Source organism: Periplaneta americana, chromosome 15, assembly GCF_040183065.1.
Source record: "Periplaneta americana isolate PAMFEO1 chromosome 15, P.americana_PAMFEO1_priV1, whole genome shotgun sequence".
Classification (NCBI taxonomy): Eukaryota; Metazoa; Arthropoda; class Insecta; order Blattodea; family Blattidae; genus Periplaneta; species Periplaneta americana.
Window position 1 is genome coordinate 49,212,057 of NC_091131.1, and position 22,184 is coordinate 49,234,240.

Consider the following 22,184-nt stretch of genomic DNA (forward strand, 5'->3'; position numbering starts at 1 on the left):
CATGATAATAAATGCCATAAGTTCACAAACTTGCCACACGCGAGGGTTCTAACATTTGACATTTGCCATCAATAAAAAAGAGACACTTGTAAATGTTGACCTCTTAATCAATGAGTATCATTTCTTCCAAATGTAATCTGCACTAATGTGAGTTATGAACACTCAAGTTCAAATATAACAAGGACAGAACGAATTACACATTATATCAAGTGCATTTTCGCTCAAAGGTTCAAGTTTAACACTTGTTAAAAACTCGCGATACAAGACTTTCTTTTCACAGTAGGGCGTTCATTAATCTAATAATAATTATTGTACTTTTCCTTAAACCTTCTATGGTGTTATGTTATTCTGAAAGAAGAGGGAGAACCCTAGCTCTACGTCCATCTAACAGAACCTTACACTGATCGCATCTTGGCGCATTCCCAACCCATGCCATATGAGTACACTAAAAGGTCCGCTGAGTATTCAGGTTTCAAGCGTCCCCGGACCAGCTCTCAGATCCTTCGTGCGTCGTCAGCCGGCAATCGGGCATTGCGGGAGTGATATGGAAAATAGAATTGAGTAATGTTGACGTCCAACGTGGGGAAAGGGGAGAACTTGAAATATCAGCGTGGAAGTAATATAGCTGTCCAGATTTTAACAGCTTATTTCTTGGATAGAGTATAACAAAAATTATAATATCATATTAGTCTTACAAAGTTCTTATTTTTCATTCTGGCTTACTACCAGAACATCACATATTCATTTTGTATGAGGTCTCGCCCACCTTATTGAATATTACACGACTACTATGAAGTAGCCAATATGCATTATTACTATTTAATGCGAGAAAAATTCGTACCGGCACCGGGAATCGAACTCAGGACCTCTCAGCTCTGCGCGTGGAGCGCTCTTTCCAACTGAGCTATGCCGGGACACGAGCCACGGCGCCGGCAGAACCCCTCTCGTAATGCTTTTACGGCCTTACTACCTGCATTCGATTCCCGGTGCCGGTACGAATTTTTCTCGTATCAAATAGTAATAATTACTACCAGAACTCAGAGGAAGTTGATTGTTATTTTTGTCAATCTTGATGTTACAACAAATGATAATGATAATTTTCTGATATTATTCACTTTTCCTTATGTAATGTCTCATCAAATAACAAGGATGATTTTTAAATGAAGTTGGTACAAAATCGAATCAAACTCACCATACATGGAGTAACGAGGACGCCAGACTTGATTTTAAAGGCTGCAGATGTGATGTCTTCAAAATGAAGTTTGAGTGGACAACTAGATGAGCACATAGGATCCGTAATCTCTTCTGTTGGGATCTGAAATCAATCATTTTGGAAATTATTCTTTTATACAATTTAATATAAAAATTATGAAAAGTGAACTGTTGCACGTAAGCTACGAAAATTTGAAATGCCAATAAATAATGGCAATCCTATATTAAACACAGGCCATCAAGGAAAATAAATAATTATTATAATAGAGAACATTAAAAATAAAAATTTCACGAGAAGACGAAATACTATGAAAAAATGGCCTACATCGTTTTGTCTTTCACGAATTTCACACTATATGACGGGGATCGAGCTCCGTTCTCGTTAGCCGAAAGCATCAGTTGACTAGGCTACTTGAATCAATGTTTTAATCGGTTATTTAAGGATGTTGATCAACCGAAAATTATCTAGCGTCTATTACATTGGCGACAGCAAAATTAGTCCGAGGATCACCATGAAATTACCTGATATTCACATTACTGTCTGAAAAAATCTCGGGGAAAAAATCTCAATTAATCGACCCAAGCGGAATTAGAAATTTAACCCACGCCACGAATCAGTGATCAGTAGGTAAATGACCTACCGCCTGAACGCACCGGTATTCTTACGTCTACAGTGACAACTCAGTACAGATAATAAATTCAACTGTGCATGTATAAATGATTAAAATATGAGCACTTAGAAAGTCTTTTACTCACACAAATAAAGCAAGGCAATGCTGAAACTGACTTCTGAACGTGCCTGGTACCTGTTTGTAAAGATACCATCACAGTCTACTATATACAGTCACGAAGCTTGAGTTTTGAGGGTGCTAGAAACAATAGACTGTGCCGGCAATATTTGCATTGCCTGTAATGAGGCGATATTAGCGACCCTAGTGGTGAGCAACTATCTAATGTATGCATATTTACTACGTATTGAGCTTCGTGACTGTATATACTAGACTGTGATACCATCACTTGCTTCTTTGGGAAATAGAAATGATGATGTGAGAAAAGTTACTATTCAGTTCTTCAAGAGTAGCACATCGATTTTTTGTTTATTCTCATTTCAACGTTCGCACTTTGTCAGTCGTCTTCACTATCTTCTTTTTCTATGAAGGTAATAAATAACATTTATGATTTTTAAGCGACATAATAATAACTTTTCATTTTAGCGCACTCGCTTAAGTTTGTTTAACATTCAACTGATTTGTGTATTTTTAATATCTAAATTAAGTAAACAAGGGGAAGCGCTCGACGAATATTTGTTGTTTAGTCAACTGTCCAAAGACAGGTTGGGACCTCATAAGTGACACCATTAAGGAATCACTTATGAGGAAATCAGGCCAGGAGATAATAGGGTAGGGTGGCCAGTTCCTTTTCCCCTCCATTGCATACATCGCTGACCAATAACATAGTTCACTGATCAAACTTAAGATGTATACAAACAATAAATTGTTCTCCCACTGACACATATCGTCAAGCGAGTTGTACTATTTGATGATAGATGTACTGCACGTTTCACCCAGTAGTAGTGGTTATTTAAAATAGAGCAGACTTAATTTAAAATTCAAAGACATGTCAGTTTCGAATCATTTTTCACTCAAAAGGAACATGTTTTTATAGGTAGAGAACTTTGAGTTTCTTTCATTTCCTTGAAATGAAATTATTTTTGCGTATCTTGAGTTAAAATTATAGGCGACTTGTGAATCAACATTTATCACTGTTCATCTTCAATTATTTTATTTTACCTATGGAGGCAATTACTTTTGTTTTCACTGAGGAAATTGTCGTGTTATATTTTACCATTACGTTATTTAATGTATAAGCTACCTATTGAATTTCGTTTTTCGACTATCTAATAATCTACATCAAGAAGTAAGATTGTTAAGACTACTTCTTCAATTTAGGCCTATTTTCTTTTCATATAATGTATGTATGAACCATTAGTCATATAATTAATTTTGGTGTAATATTTTTTATTAAAGAGCAACAACAAAGCTTAATGCTATTATACAGTGTTTTGGATAGTTTTTCAGAAAAATGTCCCATTTTAAACACGTTAATTTGTGTCATCGTGCAAGGTTGTAATCAGTGGTGGAATTTATGGCAGTCTGCTATGTTCCAGTGAACAACCCCTCCACCGGACTTGTTTTGAATAGGAGAGTAGGAAATCATTATCATGTAGATTGTTTTTATGTCTTAAGAAAAAAATACAGGTGGTGTAGGCCTACTACACAACTTTTTTCTGTTTTAAACGCGTAGAGAGAAGCTGCAAGCGGTATTTTGCTTCAACCAGTTACAAACAGTTGTTTTCTACTTCAGTTTTTCAAGTAATTAACCGGTAAACTTACAGAACAGAAAAGTTTCCGGAACTTCTTTAAACGCAATTGTTTGTTTACATTTTTTTGTTCTCTCTTCCATGGCTCTCATGTAGACTACACGAGAGCTGTAATACGTACCTGTTGACTCCACGCAATAACCATTTACAGCATTGTCACGGTTCCGTATAATTTTAAATTGCTCTGAGGAACGAAAGTTTATATTAGGTCGGATCAAATTTGTGCAAATTTAAAGAACAAAACTAAAATTCATTCCATCATTTATTATCATAATTCACTTGTCTCTTAAACTGACCGAGGATATTGCGAATTTAGTCAATAATTTTCCTGAAGTACGCTACTAAATTTTTATTTAAGGTATCTTTTCGGAAACTTAAGCAAACATGATGAAAAATGCGTTTAATGTCTCGTTTCAAATATCTCAAAGATTAATCCCCTCAAATTACTTACGATTCGTTTTTGTTTAACGGCCATGTTTTGTTTATCTAACTACATTTCGACAATCTAAGATGAGCTTCCTTCAGAGCGTCACCAGATGGCTATCGGGGAATGCTACGAAATGATGATGACATGTAAATTGGAGCAGAATGATGTTGACGTCTAAGTACTTGTCACTGTAAAATCCCAGGTCTAATCGGGACTCGAACACGGATGCCTGCGTGAGAGGCAGATGGTCTACACCACTAAGCTACTGCAAGAACGAACACTAAAAAATATTATATAAACAAATATTGCGCTGAAATAAATTAAAACGAAATATAAGGAAATATAAAAATACAAGCTTCAGTCATACAGAGTTTTTTCCTTGCCCAGTTTGCAATCGCCCTTGGTTTCCCTTTTACAAGTTGAAATATCAAGCCCTTCTGCTGCGTCATTTTATTATCGGAAAACACTGTAACAAGTAGTAGTTACTGTATATAACTTATGTCCGTATGCATCAAGTCTTTTATTTCAATAGAACTCGTTTACGACTCTACGTCACTCCGGAGACTGAATTCGTGGAAATACTACTTTCTCCTTCATCACACGAGAAACAATTTCAACACTGACAAATCTGAACGTACGTGCCTAGTAATCTTAAATTTGCCTGCAGGCACAACATATTATAATAATGATAGAACGGTATCAAACCTTTTACATCATTCATGATTGCAGGCGTCCTAGAACATTCAGTGTGGCGTATAGTCTATCATACCTCCATCACATTCCAGACATATTACAACGACTGAGTGCTACGTCGATAATAGTACGATTAGAAAGCAATAAAATGCCATCGAAATGTGAATCTACAGAATTGTATGTATGTATGTATGTATGTATGTATGTATGTATGTATGTATGTATGTATGTATGTATGTATGTATGTATGTATGTATGTATGTATGTATGTATGTATGTATGTATGTATGTATGTATGTATGTATGTATGTATGTATGTATGTATGTATTCAATGCCTACCCACTTCACTTTACGTGATTCGGATTCCGAATATTGAGGATAGATGGCAGGACTGTGACCCATTTTTCAAGTTGCACATCACTTCGGCGAGCCACTCTGTGCATGATGTGTACCTATGGAGAGTTATGTCGTATACTAAGGTGAGTGTAGTGTAAGGTATGGATGAGGAGGATGATGATGATGATGAGAATGGGAAACCCGGCGCCGGCACGTAGCCTGACGAATAGCACCAAGGGGGCCGCCAGCTTAACGTCCCCGTCCGACGGAAGAATCACTATCAACAGTGACATATTCTCTTCATATGCACTGCGGAGAGAATCGGGATTTAACCCAGGCATATTGGTGCACAATCTAGTGATAGAAGTTGTGTACCGCCATCTCTCCTAGTCCTGAGGTAGAAATTTTACATGAAAATTTCTGACCCCGCCAGTGATCGAACCCGGACCGGCTAGTCTGCCACTACCACAGAGCTAACTCGGCGGACTCTGCAGAATTGTTATATTGGCTAAATTTTTCATATGCAGTGCTCAAATGTTTATAAAAATATCGTTCATGAAAATGTATAATGTTAGTCCACATCTGTAATTGCAATATTACGCAAGGTGGCAGAAGCCTTTAAATAACAGGGTATTCAAGAAATATTGTAAGCATGAAACGTCTCACTTTTTCTCGTAATAATGTAATGTAATATTGCTGAAAAAAATTAAGAGAACAACAAACACAGTGATATATTATATCATGAGACGATGTCGAGAAATGAGTCCCTTGATACCATTTTCATCGTGTATAGCCTAGCCTTGTTATAACACTAGCCCCATATTGTATCATGTTATATGAGAGTATGTGCATACATATATGTACATGGTAGGTAAAAATACGTAGAGTCTATATTATTAGTAGAGTTCGAAGTTGAGGCACAGTATCTCTTAAATCATGTGCACACAGAATAGAACAGTGTTTACAAAGCAACTGGCAAGGCAGTCCTATGTCCTCGTACACATACCATGTCAGTCAAGCGGAGCTGTTGTAATATGTAATGCAGGTCCAGCAAGAGAAAAAAAATAAACCTACGCTTGAAGGGCAAACGTAAATGAAAGGTACACGGGAAAAACGATCAAGGTCCATAAAAAATCGAAATTGAGTTAATAATGCTATCTTATAGTGGAAAAGAAGTACTATCATGTGGTCTAGCTAGTAATAATAAATCATCGTTCTTGACATTCCACTACGTCAGTTTCTATCAAATACACACGTAACAAAGTATTAAGTGCTTAAACTTTAAAATTCGTTTTTCTCGAAACTTTCTAAAATGGACCTTGATCGTTATTCCCGTGTATCCTTCAAATATTATGTTGGGTGGAATACAATGTATTACCGTTCCTCAGGTGTAAAAAAATAACATTTTTCTCAGGTATATAAACATATATTTAGAGTAATACTTTTTACAAAGGTGTTTTGTAATAATAATAATAATAATAATAATAATAATAATAATAATTTATCAGATTATCGGAACATGCATTTGCAATGTACATTAATATTACAGTATACGGAAAAGAAGAGTTCGGCCTATAAATGCAGTAATAAAGTATAAGTAGCACTCATCTTTCATCAGAAATAAACTTCTTTTTTTAATTGCGTTATTTTACGACATTTTATCAACTGCTATGGTTATGTAGCGTCTGAATGAGATGAAGGTGATAATGCCAGCGAAATGATTTCAGATCCAGCGCCGAAAGTTACCCAGCATTTGCTCTTAATGTGTTGAGGGAAAACTTGTCTTGAAAATAATAAGATTTATATTAAAGAAACAACTTTTAGATAATAATATAAATGTAACCCTTGTACGAGTTAAACTCGTGTTCTCAGGGTGGGGGAAATTAAACATACAGAAGCTTGATATATTATTTCCAAGAAAGAAAGGTAATATTAGCGTAGAGAGCAACAAAAATCACATACACTCGAACAATTTTTTCTTCGTTTAGTAATATTAGTATAAGTTCAGAAGGCGAGACCTGGCAAGTGAATTGCGCTAGAACGAAAAGGTTATGTGATCGGAAAAAGAATTTGGCGTGTGAGGGGTGACGGGCGCAGTTCCGAATCGGCAGGCAAGCGCCTTAGCCGACTGAGCTACGCCGGTGGCTATGGTAGTAATTAGCAGTAGTAGTAGAAGAAGAATTTTGTCTAATGACTGCCGAGGCTACGTTATTTAACGTGAAATTTGTGGACAAGAAGTGACAGACGAATTTTGCCTAGAGCCCTACATCAGGGACAGGGATCTTTGACGAGCTATAAATCTGCAACATGAACCCCCAGCTACTTCCACATCAAAGATTGCCCCGCTAAGTATAGTTTCTCTCTGTAAAATGCATCGCCTTCAAGGGGTATGAATCAGGAACCTCTAATTCAGTGAATAGCATGATAACCGAAGATCATAAAGACGATTTCTCAACCTGTTCAGATATCAAAGTAAATTACTTTGCAGCCTACCTGACGGATCGTTCTACATTTCTAACTTCTAGGCTTGCATGGTACGAGTTTTTTATTATTATTATTATTATTATTATTATTATTATTATTACATAGGCCTATACTATGTTACGGAAGTAAAGCATGGACAATGAGAAGTACCGATATCATTTTTTTTTTTCATTTTTTTTGGGTTATTTTACGACTCTGTGTCAACATCTAGGTTATTTAGCGTCTGAATGAAATGAAGGTGATAATGCCGGTGAAATGAGTCCGGGGTCCAACACCGAAAGTTACCCAGCATTTGCTCATATTGGGTTGAGGGAAAACCCCGGAAAAAACCTCAACCAGGTAACTTGCCCCGACCGGGATTCGAACCCGGGCCACCTAGTTTCGCGGCCAGACGCGTTGACCGTTACTCCACTACTGATATCAACAGAATAACAGCCTGTGAAATGAAATTTATGAAAGTAGCACTAGGATATTCGTAAAGTCGCTTGGACAGCAAAAGAAATGAGGAATCATGCTAGAACTCCAATTACAACCAGTCTCTCTTTTTTGTCTTGGGTTATTTTACGACGCTGTATCAACATCTAGGTTATTTAGCGTCTGAATGATATGAAGGTGATAATGCCGGTGAAATGAGTCCGGGGTCCAGCACCGAAAGTTACCCAGCATTTGCTCGTATTGGGTTGAGGGAAAACCTCGGAAAAACCTCAACCAGCACCGAAAGTCACCCAGCATTTGCTCGTATTGGGTTGAGGGAAAACCCCGGAAAAACCTCAACCAGGTAACTTGCCCCGACCGGGATTTGAACCCGGTTTCGCGGCCAGACGCGCTGACCGTTACTCCGCAGATGTGGACACCAGTCTCACAGTTTATAAACAAGTACCAGCTCCAATGGAAAAACCATGTCCAAGGAATGATTCGGAATAGACTTCCAAAAGCCATGCTTCAATACTGTCCCCAGGGGAAGAGATCTTTAGGCTGTCCAAAAGAAAAGGTGGACCGAGAGTGACTCACTGAGACCATAACAGGCCTTGGGCCTTATACTTGTTTGGATTATTATTATTATTATTATTATTATTATTATTATTATTATTATTATTATTATTAAACGGTGCTGTTCTATTGTTAATGTCTGTCCATAACTGTTGAATAGCTTCTGGCCAATTAAATATTTTGAATTGTGTTCTTATTTCTGTTACTTTCACTTGATTTCTGTCAGTTATCAGAAAGAGGGAGTAGAAAATATGCAGTCGTAGAATTTTTGTGCCACACACATACTTCAGTACATAAATACTGCTGCGTCAGCAAACATACGATTTGAAGCTTGGCCCACACTTTGAGGGTGAGGTTTGAAAACACTCATCGTTATTTTTCAATTAATAGTCTTGAAACTAAGGTTACAGAAGATGGAGACCACCACGAGTGGAAATTTTGTCATTTAAAAGAAAGAAATCCGTTAGATTGTGACCGTTAATGATTTGAAGAGCCTTTAATGGTTATTTTAATTACTTCATCAGGTGTGGAACGAAAAAGTATGTCTTATTAAATTACGCCCATTTTTTCTGCACGTCGTAAAGGAGGTATTAAATTAAATCGATTCTCCCTGCTCCAAAACAAAGATGTGGAGATATTTTATTTTAGACGATGTCGCAGACTTCTGCTCTTGAACTCTGAATGTCAGACTTTGACGGAAGATGATAAGAGGAAGGAGTCGTTAAATCGCGCGGCGACGGAGCAGACAAAGTACTCGTAATAGCCAAGCATTTACAACTGACGGTTGTCATCATCTCAAATCTCTTCATCCTGGCCTCTTAACCTCGTTATCTCGTAGTGCCCAAACAGCTGCTGGCACAATGCGCAGAAATTGCTGAGGTTTCGGTACCCATAGACATACTTTCTCATTGCAGTTTGAAGGTACCTCTTGGACTTCCCCCATTATTTAAGGAAAGGAACTTCTCTTTTGTGTTCTTTTTTAGGAAAAGAAGTAGACCATATGATTACGAAAATCAGCAGCGTAAGAATATTTAAGGCTAGCTTAAAAGTTGAAGGAGACTTCCTTCCTTAAAATGAGGAAGTTGTCAGGATTGGAAAACCTGTGTAAGAATTGAAGGTCAGATTTAAGTGCAGCAAATATTTAAAGGCGTGTTCGAGAATTTCACCCAAAGCATGTATTAACTCAGAGGTGGACGCGAAAAGGGTAGCAGGGAAAGTAAATAGGGAGTGGGGGTTAGAGATACGAGTCTACTAGTACTGGACATGCAGAAGCAATAACGAACTATGGTCGTGCATTACCAAGTTTCTCGAGTATGGTGAAGTTCGATATTCACCTATGTTCGCTCTGCAGAAGAAGACCTATCGTGTTTCTCTACCTTGTTATAAAAATATTCGCTGTTCTAGTCTCCCACCCCTTCGTCTTTTAACCACTTAAGAATTTTAGCACATGTCTTCTGATTACTTTTCATATGAAATAAGACGGAGTTTGTAATGTCTTGGTTGCCTCTCTCTGTTCGAACTTTGCAGGACAATAATAACAACCCAAGCTACCTTACCAAGTGGGGAACTGGCAAATTAGAAACTTTCATCATGTTTGTCTTTTCTGATCGGCTGAATAGAGTCGTTCGCTATATTTTAGTTTTCATGAAGGAATGCTCTTAAGGATAATATATGCTTAAGAAACAAGATATTAGTAAATATAATCGATTCATTAACACTAAAATCATGTCAGTAATTTTTAAATTAAGCATAAGTATAAATAAAAAAATTAATAAATAGGCACAATAAAACATTGTAAACAAAACTAAATGACAAAATATAAGGAACTATAGTCTTAACTACATTGATAATACAAGATATAGGTTAATAATAACTTTAAAATAAAACTTACTAGTTAATTGTTATAACTAAAAGTAATATTAATCATAATAATATTTAGTAGTTATCATTAAATTAGGCTAATAATAATAATAATAATAATAATAATAATAATAATAATAATAATAATAATAATAATAATAATGGCGGCAAAGCCTAATTGGGATATCCCTGTCTCTGGTCGGGTCAAAAACCCTGATATAACTGATATTTAAACCTTGTGGTGAATTTCGGTGAAGTCTGGAGGATCTATTTAGTCAAATCCATACTCCTCACCTCCACGCTGGGGTCCCCTGGGATCTTTTTAAGATGCAAAAGAGATAGAGGTGTGCGGAAAGCAACGGGAAGCTACCGCATTTATCTTTCCCAAGAAAAACTGCAAACATGGCATGATGAGTCTTTCTTATGAGGAGAAAAAGAGGAAGGCAGAAAATATGAAAGATTGGAGAAAGCTGGGTTTGCAGTGAAAGACCTACCCTTGGACAGAACACTAAATAATAATAATAATAATAATAATAATAATAATAATAATAATAATAATAATAATAATAATAATAATAATAATAGGGGCGAGTGTTCTGTTGTTCGGCGCTTACCCAGGACGAATGGAATGTTTTAATTATTTGTATCATTTTATTTTAAACTTTCAATACTCTCCTATGCAAGTCATTCTAGTAAAGGATTAAACCATGGCTTTTCAGGGCAACACATCTTTCATTAATAAAGATGATGATGATGATGATGATGATGATGATGATGATGATGATGATGATGATGATAATAATAATAATAATAATAACAATAATAATAATAAGAAGAAGAAGAAAGTGGCGACTCAAGGCTTTTATTTACGGAAGGCTACATAAAAAAGAACAAAATTTCACATCAAAATGTTGAAATTTGGAATGAATAATACTAAATTGATTAAATTAGGCTTGTTGGGCAAATGAAAATGAAATAAGTGTTTTTAACTGTTTCCTTTGGGAAGTTAGAGCCACTCTGTCCCATCCACTACTACTACTACTACTACTACTACTACTACTACTACTACTACTACTACTACTAATAATAATAATAATAATAATAATAATAATAATAATAATAATAATATGTTAATGACACCAGTAAAATACTAATTTATATTGTCACATAATACACATGTCCTGCATTGATTCTACTTACATTCACTGCGTCTATCCCGTTTTCCATTGACTCCATTTTTTCTTTGCTTTTACTAGGAGACGCGTCGCTTGCAGAAGCCTGGAAACACAAAAGTCAAACTGAACCTCGGTCAACGACGTCAACGTGTCTGTCTGCCTGAACTGTAAGAGAACACTGATCCTGCATCCTATGGCATGACTTTCGCCCTCTGTCCTACACTGGATAAAGTATATATGTTCAAGGCTGTTTATGCTTTCACAACGGACATGCATAGCAACACATACGGTACCAAAGAATACAGCTTTGCGGCCGCATTCTAAATATTACTGACATTCTATTATTACCCTGTCTGATGTTATTTAGCGCTACTTAGATTGCAAGCAAATAATATAATAGAGTCTGCTTTAAGTCTAGAGCAAAACTGATTAGTTACTGGATTAGTAACAATATCGTTCATGCATTTGCTGTCTTACAATTTCGTACAGTAGAGCTACGTAATATGTAACACGGTGATCGAATACGTATGCAAAAATAAATATTGAAATATACACGCAAATATGTATACAAGACTTTGCTAAATTTTGCACTATAAATATATGGAAAGTTGTCATTAACATAGCTATATGACAGACATTTTGTCAATAAATGTGCTTCATCCTGTAGTCCTTAATGATTCATGCTGAGATTATCTTATCTAGAAGAAATTTCAAAGTAGCTATGTTGCTGCAAAATATTTCATAGCATGAACATTTTCTTAGTAGGCTATGTTACCGGTATCCACAGACAACAAAGGCAGAAAATAATAAAATTGCCAACTTTACGTAAAAATCAAGTACTAATATGATAAATATTTATCCAGCTTTAGGCCCTAATTATCAGGAAACAAAATGACAGTCCACCGCTGTGGAGTAACGGTCAGCATGCCTGTGTGTAAAATGAGCGGGCCTGAGTTGAAATCCTGGTTGGAACAAGTTACCTGGTTGAGGTTTTTCCGTGGTTTTGCCTCAATCCATTAAGAGTAAATGCTGGATAACTTTCGGCCCGGACCCTGGGCTCATTTCGCTGGTATTATCGCCTTCACCTCACTCAGAAGCTAGATAACTATAGCAGTTGTAATGAAAGACAAAATATGTTATGTACTAAATTTCTACTTAAATAGCTTTGGAGCTGTAGTGTGGGACTTCAATAAGATATCAGTGTTTTTACTTTCAATCGTTTTTGAATTGTTCTTTTCATTTTGTAATATGAAGGACAAAATGTTATGTACTAAATTTGTACTTAAATAGCTTTTGTCCCCATTAGATTACATTCAAAATAAATGTAAACTATTATAATTTTTGCAGCAAATATTTCATGTCTTTAAAAGACAACACATGTCCAAGAAATTTAGGGCAACATGACGCTCTTGAAATATCGGCTAATTAAAGGTTGCTTTAAAATATTTAGAAATATTGCAATTCAAATGAAAAATTCAACCTAAAAGATAAGAACGTACATTCAATATTTATAAGCTGCAGAGATTTTTTTTGCAGTTTTCTCAAAACTTATAGGTAAAGTTATGTGTGGTTTCTCAAATAACCGATTCAATTTAAGTAAAACTCAAGTTCGAGATTATAAGCAATTTTTTACACAAAATGTAAAATAGACCTAATTTACAGAGCAACGTAAATACTAACTTTAATTAAAGTTATACACTTCGTGTGTTATCGCCTTTTCCAGAAACTAGTTTACCCTGAGAGCCGGGGAAGCGAAAAATTAAGTGACAATACTAGAAAAATCAATTGATAAAATTAGGCAACAAGATAGAGTTGCTATATAAAATTATACAGAAATATGGTAGATGGTTGACAGTAGACGTACATAGCTATGTGCTAGGAAAGCGTGAACATTAGCTCTAAATGGCCTCTCTTTAATAATAAATATTTTAAACGATGTTTTTTACTTGGTAATTTAACAATGCTGTATCAAGTACTGGATTATTTAGCGTCAATGAAATTGGTAATAGCGAGATGGTATTTGGCGAGATAAGGTCGAGGATTTGCCATGCATTACCTGACATTCACATTACGGTTGGGGAAAACCTCAGAAAAGACCCAGCCAGATAATCAGTCCAAAGGGAATTGAGCCCATAACCTTAAATAATGTTACTTGGATATATAAAATTTTGCTAAATATCATTATGAATCACACGCATTAAGTCAAATGATATGTTCCGTCATCAGTATCATCTGTTGGGAAGAAATCTTCCCATCTTCTATATGGTCTTCCTATATTTCTTCTTCTTCGTGGCTTATATTTGTGTAGACAGTCTTCATTTAATATCTGTAGTCATCTGGTTTTACACACTTCTATTTGTTTGTTTAGTCTAAATATATTTAATTCTTGGCGGATCATTGTGCTTCTCAATTAATCTGCCATTTTTAATTCCGAAACTCTTCTTAAAAATTTCATTCCGGCTGATTCTATTTTTCGTTTGTCAGATGTAGTCACAGTTCAATTTTTATTACCATATTATATCAAAACTGGCGTAGCCATAACTTTATAATAATTTGTGTTTACTTTGTGCAACTTTCCCTTAATATTATTCTTCTTTTCCCGCAGTTTGGTAAATATTTTGTGTAACATTTCAATAATGGTAGGCTATTATAAAACCTAACCACATCCCTTTTTTAAATTCTGAACTATAAATAGTAGCCTATGTCTTATAAAACGGATACTTGATAGGGTATAATTATGTGGCCGAACACATTTAAGTTCTTGATTTGTCACTAGAACGGAGTTATGAAAGAAACTCTACAAAATAAAAGGCAATAAAAAGCCTTATTTTGAACACAATCACCATGAAGACTAAAATCTTATAAACAATTCTTCAACACAGCAATTATACCAGCATTATTATAATATCCGGATGAAATGTCGACTCTTAATATAACATTGAACGCAACACAAATCAATGTTATGGCAGTAATTGGTTTAACTGGCCTTTATAAAGGAAAAAAAATCACTGAAATTCGTGAATATCGCTAAATATTGTGCAAGAGGTAATGAAATACCAGCTAAAATAAACAATATTTTTTTCCCGTTGTTGGGTCGAATTATCATATCACATATCGTATCATATCACATATTTTGTCAACTGCCATACATTGTACAAATGGACGCGTCAATAAAATTGATTACAGTAGAATTCTTGCAGTGAGTAAAAGCATTGTGAGTACAGCAGGACTCCAATTTAGAGGAGGGAGGCATTTAACTTGCAAGCAGGGTTGGTTCAGTTCATGCGACGCTGCTGTCGTGTACACAACGAGTTCTCGATACACGATAAAGATGTCAGGGAAGAGAACAATCCTGAGCATAGAAGAAAAACTGCAGGTTATTGCTGCAATAGAAAATGATGAGCGATGTAATCTAACTTATCTGTTGTATGCAGGATAAAAAGTGGCGGTGAAAAGATAAAAGCTTTTGCAGAAGAACTGAAAAATAAAGAGGGTAATGTAAGGAAAAGAAAATCTATGAAACTTCCTGATAACAACCAATTAGAGAATAATACGTTTGAATGGTTCAAGCAAAAGAGAAGTGAAGGAATCCCTGTGTCAGGTGAAATACTGCGTGTGAAAGCCTGTGAAATTAACGACAAGCTTGTGGTGATACAACATGTAAAGCTAGCAATGGGTGGTTAAGGAATTTTAAAATACGTCATGGCATTCGTCAGATCTCAATACAAGGCGAAAGAAGTGCTGAAACATCACCTGTTTCATAATTTGTTGAGGACCTTCATCACGAAATATTATGTCGTCAATTAAGTAACACTCAGATATACAATTGTGATGAAACTGGGCTTCCCGACAAAACTTTAGCCTCGGCTTCAGAACGTTCGGCCTCAGGGTTCAAACAACAGAAAGAACGAGTCACTTTACTGTTGTGCTCTAATGCCAGTGGTACCCATAAGCTTCCCATAAAAATTGTCGGGAAATCAAAAAATCAAAGGGCATTTAAGAATGCGGATATCAACAATTTATCTGTATGTTATTATTCACAAAAGAACGCTCGGATGAGTGCAGAGATATTCACAAATTGGTTTCATAATGTGTTTATTCCTGAGGTGTGGTCACATTTACGGCAGAATAATTTTTCAGAAAAGGCAATATTGGTCATGGATAAGGCATCTTGTATTTAAACGTCTACCTCCAGAATGATAATAGTTACTTAGTTCGTAGATTCCTACCACCTAACACCACCTCCTTAATACAGCCCTTGCATCAAGGCGTAATAGAGAGTGTGAAGCGTTGATATCGCTGACTATTTATTCAGTGCAGGAGGATTCAAATGGAAATGTCCGTGAGTTCTTAATTGGATGGAGTTACGCAATAACAGACCAACCGACAATTTGAAAAAAATGAGATATTTGCACAAATCTGTTGATGGCAGGCTAATTTAATTCGGAAAAAAGTCAAGAATGCGATATCTGAATTTTGCTGCTATTTATAAGCAAAAATTCGCTTATTGCATAAAATTAATTCATTTATTTTGCTTTGAAGTATTAATTCAACTGCTGGTCTCTTGTCAAAAATCGGTTAGCCTTTTTTGGTATTATTTGTGGTATTTTTTTGTAATAGTATGAATGCTTCTTTCATAAAATGTTTTATAAATGTGTTATAAAATATCTCGAAACAGGCTTTTTGGTGCTTGGTCTACTATTGCATAACTCCGTCCAATTGTAAATATGAGTATTATAGTGCTTAACACACTAAAATGTACATTTCGTAAATAAACGTAGTAATGTAAAATGTAAACAATATGCAGTTTAATATTTTTAAAGTGAATTCACTGAACACTAAAAATAACGACTGTACCACCAAGCTTTGTTGTGGTTCTGACTGTGTGAGAACAGTACACCACACTGCCTTACTTGGTGCTCATGGTCAAATCCATAGTCAATGTTGCAGTTAACCTTGCGGTTTACAAACCCCAAATGTGTTTTTAATATTGACAGAATCATTATTGTCAACCCACCTTGTAGCATACAGTGATTTCAGTTGTATCTTTTGGTGAAAGGAAGTGTCAGCTTCTGAAATGATAGTATTGAGTACAGCCACTCTCTTGGACAGTGCTGACAAAATATGGAAACTGAACCCACTATTTCCATCAAGATGTTTATGTACGACACATCGCAGGATTTAGAAATATACAGGTTAAATCAAGGATTAAAACAATATATGTGGAAGGCCTATATTGAATAAGCAGTCGTGGACAGCCGATAAGGGGTGGTCCTCCAGCTTGGAGGTTGGACGAAGGGCTAACAACCCATCACCGTAAAAAACAGCTTGTTACGAATCCCTACAATAAGCCTCGGAATAGGACTGATTCTCTGGCACGACCACAGCAAAGGAATAAGGTTTTGAGATTTGGCACTTGGAACGTAACTAGTCTTTATAGAACAGGAGGGGTAACATTAGTAGCTAAAGACCTAGCTAGATATAGAATAGACTTCGTGGGAGTACAAGAGGTTAGGTTAGATGGGAATGGCATATCACAAATAGGAGATTACTTGTTGTATTATGGGGAAGGAAACAATAATCACCAATTAGGAACAGGATTCTTTGTTCATGAAAGAATAAAATGAGCAGTAAAAAAGGTCGAATTTATCAGTGACAGGTTATCATATTTAGTACTTAAGGGTAGATGGTGCGACATCATAATTATAAATGCTCACGCCCCTACAGAAGAGAAAGACGACCATATAAAGGATAGCTTCTATGAAGAATTGGAACATACTTTTGATCAGTTCCCTAGATATCACATGAAAATTTTATTGGGGGATTTCAACGCTGAAGTAGGACGGGAGGATATTTTTAGACCAACTATTGGAAAAGAGAGCCTACACGCAATTAGTAGCGACAATGGAGTTAGATTAGTCACTTTGCCACATCGAAAAATTTAATTGTCAAAAGTACAACATTCCCCCATAAGGATATACATAAATATACTTGGACTTCTCCAGATCGATTGACACACAACCAAATAGATCACATCTTGATAGATAAACGGAGACATACTAGTATAGTAGATATTCGAACTTTCAGGGGTGCAGACAGTAATTCTGACCATTATTTGGTGATTGGAGAATTAAGAGAAAGATTATCAGTAGCCAAGCGAGTAGAGCAACAAGTTAATATTACTAAATTCAATATTTTGAAATTAAAGGACGAGGAAGCTAAGCAAAATTATCAGGTCGAAATTTCGAATACGTTTGCCACTTTAGAAAGTTCCCGACGAAGTTGAGAAAGAATTAGATGTTAATAGTGTGTGGGAAAATATCAGCGATAGTATCAAAATTGCAGCTGAGCAGAGCATAGTTTATTATGAAACTAAGAAAAAGAAACCGTGGTTTGATGAAGATTGTTGCATGATAGTAGAAAGAAGGAAACAGGCAAAATTTAAATTCTTACAGGATCCAGTTGAGGAGAAGAGAGATAATTATTTCAATAAAAGACGGGAAGCAAGTCATACACTTAGGAATAAAAAGAGAGGTTACTTGAAGGAAAAACTGAATGAGGTAGAAACAAATAGTAAGAATAAAAACATTCGAGATTTATATAAGGGTATAAAGGAATTTAAGAACGGATATCAGCCAAGGGTAAACATGATCAAGGATGAGAATGGTGACTTGCTTGCAGACTCTCCATCAATCCTAAACAGATGGAAAAACTATTTTGCGCAACTACTAAATGTACATAGGCCAAATAGAAATGATCGGGACGAAATTGAAATGCAAACTGCTGAGCCATTTATACCCGAACCCACGCTTTCAGAAGTCGAAATTGCGATAGAAAATCTGAAAAAGTACAAGTCTCCAGGTATCGATCAAATTCCAGCAGAATTAATACAAGAGGGTGGAAGTGCATTATATAGCGAAATTTATAAACTTGTACTTGCTATCTGGGAAAAGGAAATTGTACCAGAACAATGGAAGGAATCCATAATTGTACCTATTTTTAAAAAGGGGGACAAAACCAACTGTGGTAACTTTCGAGGAATATCACTTTTGTTGACGTCGTACAAAATTTTGTCCACTATTCTTTTGAAAAGATTAACTCCGTACGTAGATGAAATTATTGGGGATCATCAGTGCGGTTTTCGGCGTAATAGATCGACTATTGATCAGATTTTTTTGTATTCGACAGATATTGGAGAAAAAATGGGAGTATAAGGGTACAGTACATCAGTTATTCATAGATTTCAAAAAGGCATATGACTCGGTTAAGAGGGAAGTATTATATAATATTCTTATTGAATTTGGTATTCCCAAGAAACTAGTTCGATTAATTAAAATGTGTCTCAGTGAAACATACAGCAGAGTCCGCATAGGTCAGTTTCTATCTGATGCTTTTCCAATTCACTGTGGGCTAAAGCAGGGAGATGCATTATCACCTTTACTTTTCAACTTCGCTTTAGAATATGCCATTAGGAAAGTTCAGGATAACAGGCAGGGTTTGGAATTGAACGGGTTACATCAGCTTCTTGTCTATGCGGATGACGTGAATATGTTAGGAGAAAATACACAAACGATTAGGGAAAACACGGAAATTTTACTTGAAGCAAGTAAAGCGATCGGTTTGGAAGTAAATCCCGAAAAGACAAAGTATATGATTATGTCTCGTGACCAGAATATTGTACGAAATGGAAATATAAAAATTGGAGATTTATCCTTCGAAGAGGTGGAAAAATTCAAATATCTTGGAGCAACAGTAACAAATATAAATGACACTCGGGAGGAAATTAAACGCAAAATAAATATGGGAAATGCGTGTTATTATTCGGTTGAGAAGCTCTTATCATCCAGTCTGCTGTCCAAAAATCTGAAAGTTAGAATTTATAAAACAGTTATATTACCGGTTCTTCTATATGGTTGTGAAACTTGGACTCTCACTCTGAGAGAGGAACATAGGTTAAGGGTGTTTGAGAATAAGGTGCTTAAGAAAATATTTGGGGCTAAGCGGGATGAAGTTACAGGAGAATGGAGAAAGTTACACAACACAGAACTGCACGCATTGTATTCTTCACCTGACATAATTAGGAACATTAAATCCAGACGTTTGAGATGGGCAGGGCATGTAGCACGTATGGGCGAATCCAGAAATGCATATAGAGTGTTAGTTGGGAGACCGGAGGGAAAAAGACCTTTAGGGAGGCCGAGACGTAGATGGGAGGATAATATTAAAATGGATTTGAGGGAGGTGGGGTGTGATGATAGAGGCTGGATTAATCTTGCACAGGATAGGGACCGCTGGAGGGCTTATGTGAGGGCGGCAATGAACCTTCGGGTTCCTTAAAAGCCATTTGTAAGTAAGTAAGTAAGTATGTGGAAGGCCAGTGACTGTTCCTTTAAGAAGGGAGCCTGCAAGCCATTAAACGTCCCTGACATATTCGACCTTCCATCGTATCCTTGTTCACGAACACTATTGTTCAGACCCAGGATCTTCAATTCCTGCTCAATTATCCTCTTTACACATTTTGTTGAGGTCATCGACACGAAGTTCAAAAAATTTATCTGATAACAAAAGTCGTCATATTCGCATATCTGATACAATGTCATCTGCTCTGTTGTGCTGACGTCTGTGGTTTCATCACATAAAACTGAAAAATATTTCGCATGATTATTGTCTTTCATTATGATCGTGCGAGTAACTTCCCCAACAGATAAAATTATTCATTTTGTGTAGTAGGGCTTATCATGGTACAATTATTGCTGCCTTGTTTTTATCAATTAAAACATTAACTGTCCTGCTGTCTTTTGACTCATAGATTTCAAAGAAATCAACAGCTTTACAGCTGCAAATATGCGGTACTAAGCTCGCAAAACTATTAGACCATTTTTAAACATTTGCAACTGCTCCGAATATCATATTGAGGTGTGGTTGGTTTGACTCGCAAACCAATTGCACATCTTTTAATGGTAATTATTGAATTTAGACAATTCGACTAGTATTGTAGGTAAGTGTTTTGTTTTGGATAATGCATTTGTTATTTACTGTCGTACTATAAGCTATGAAATTGAATGTGAAGTATTTTTATTGCAACCTGTTGAATTGACATTTTATCTAGTGTATGCCCTCTTAGCCCCTCCCCCTTGTAGCTACGCGCCTGATTAAGATGCTCAAAGATATCAATAAGGAACCATATGCCGCTTATCCCATCTTCATTTTCTAGTTACAGAATAGGGGTTTCCTAAAATAAATAGATAGACGGACAGACAAAACTAAAAAATGAATAAAAATATAAATATACCTATATTGCATCTTAGAGACAGACATTAGAAAATGATAGAAATTTGTAATCTTGCAAAAGGAAAGGATATGTGTGTATGTGTGTACGTACGTACGTATGTATGTTGAAAAAGTATGCATTACTCTATTTAATTACATCCATTTAATAGTACCGTATAAATATCTTAATATTCCGGGAACATACAGAATCCCATACATGTAAAATTCGCATAACTCATCACATACGGCGAAAATGTTTGTGAAACAGTATTCGCAATCCGAGAGATTTTTTTTTTTTTTTTTTGGAAAATACTAAAGCACTGTTTTTTTCTTACATACTTTAGTAGAAGTCAATAGCATGCATTACAACTATCATGCAAATTATCATAAAGAAAATTGATGTATATGTTTAAAATGAGTTTTAAAAAATACCGCATTTTCGAAACGAGAGCATGGACGAAAGAAAATAATCTTTCTAGTCGGAAAGCAACTTGTTCCTTTTTTACAGTCTTTAACAAAATTTTGAAAATGAGGGTGTACGATAAAAAGTTGAGAAACAAGAAATGTACAAACTATAGCAAGGAAACACTGCATAAGCAACCTATCTTAATGCTAAGGCTTTTTCCGGTGATTATAATAAGCAACAACAGAACTGGTACAGACATTTGCTGCATTATAAAGATCAGTACTTAAATACTGGTCCTGGCCGCAAGTTGAACAGGTGAAATAAACATTCGTCCTTCAAAATAATTGCCAAAATTGATTTCTTTTAATACCGACCTTACAAATTCTAGAATTTCATTATTTTAATTTCTTCAGGTACTTTCATTAATATTATTATAATTTCCTGTGTTAGCATATATGAAAATGACAACTTTCCTAAATAAAAAGATTTTATCCAGTTTAAATGTACACAAAGAATAGTTTGAGCTACTATTTACAGTTGTAATGATGTCTACGCTCGCAACTTTGATCCAATTACCGCATCAGTGCCTGATATTAATAAATAAGGTAGGGTATTACTGACTGAGATTTTCACCAAAAAATTAAAAAAATAATTATATTCTACTAACGAAACTAATTTACAAGTCATTAGTTCACTTATAATTTTCCAAGAAACCTAGCGATGTAATGTTTTAAGACAGTTGTTACTTTTTCAGAAATTTCGCAACATATTAAAAAAGGGACCAAGTCACTTCATTTTATGATTTATTGTCATATAGCCTACCAGTATGACATTATACTAATCTATAATGTGTGTATAAAACAAATAATTATTAGGGAATTGAGTTCCAAATAAGAAACAGATCCTTTGTAAACTTGTTGGTCCATACCCATACGCAAACAACATGTAGC

At 35.6% G+C, this 22,184-nt stretch overlaps 1 protein-coding gene across 3 annotated transcripts in view; it reads right to left on the minus strand.

The window, feature by feature from the left end:
• LOC138714870 (L-threonine ammonia-lyase-like) overlaps positions 1 to 22,184 on the minus strand; it is a 49,732-nt gene that overhangs the window by 22,519 nt on the left and 5,029 nt on the right. For 2 of the 3 annotated variants that reach the window (XR_011336099.1, XM_069847090.1), the window contains exons 2-3: positions 11,584 to 11,661; positions 1,193 to 1,315 (exon numbers count right to left, since the gene is read on the minus strand). Coding sequence is in view for 1 of the 3 variants with exons in the window: in XM_069847090.1 (XP_069703191.1) it covers positions 1,193 to 1,315; positions 11,584 to 11,661 (201 nt within the window). In the remaining 2 variants the exon portion in view is untranslated. The remainder of the gene's footprint in view (positions 1 to 1,192; positions 1,316 to 11,583; positions 11,662 to 22,184) is intronic. The other variant, XR_011336100.1, reaches the window with a different exon arrangement.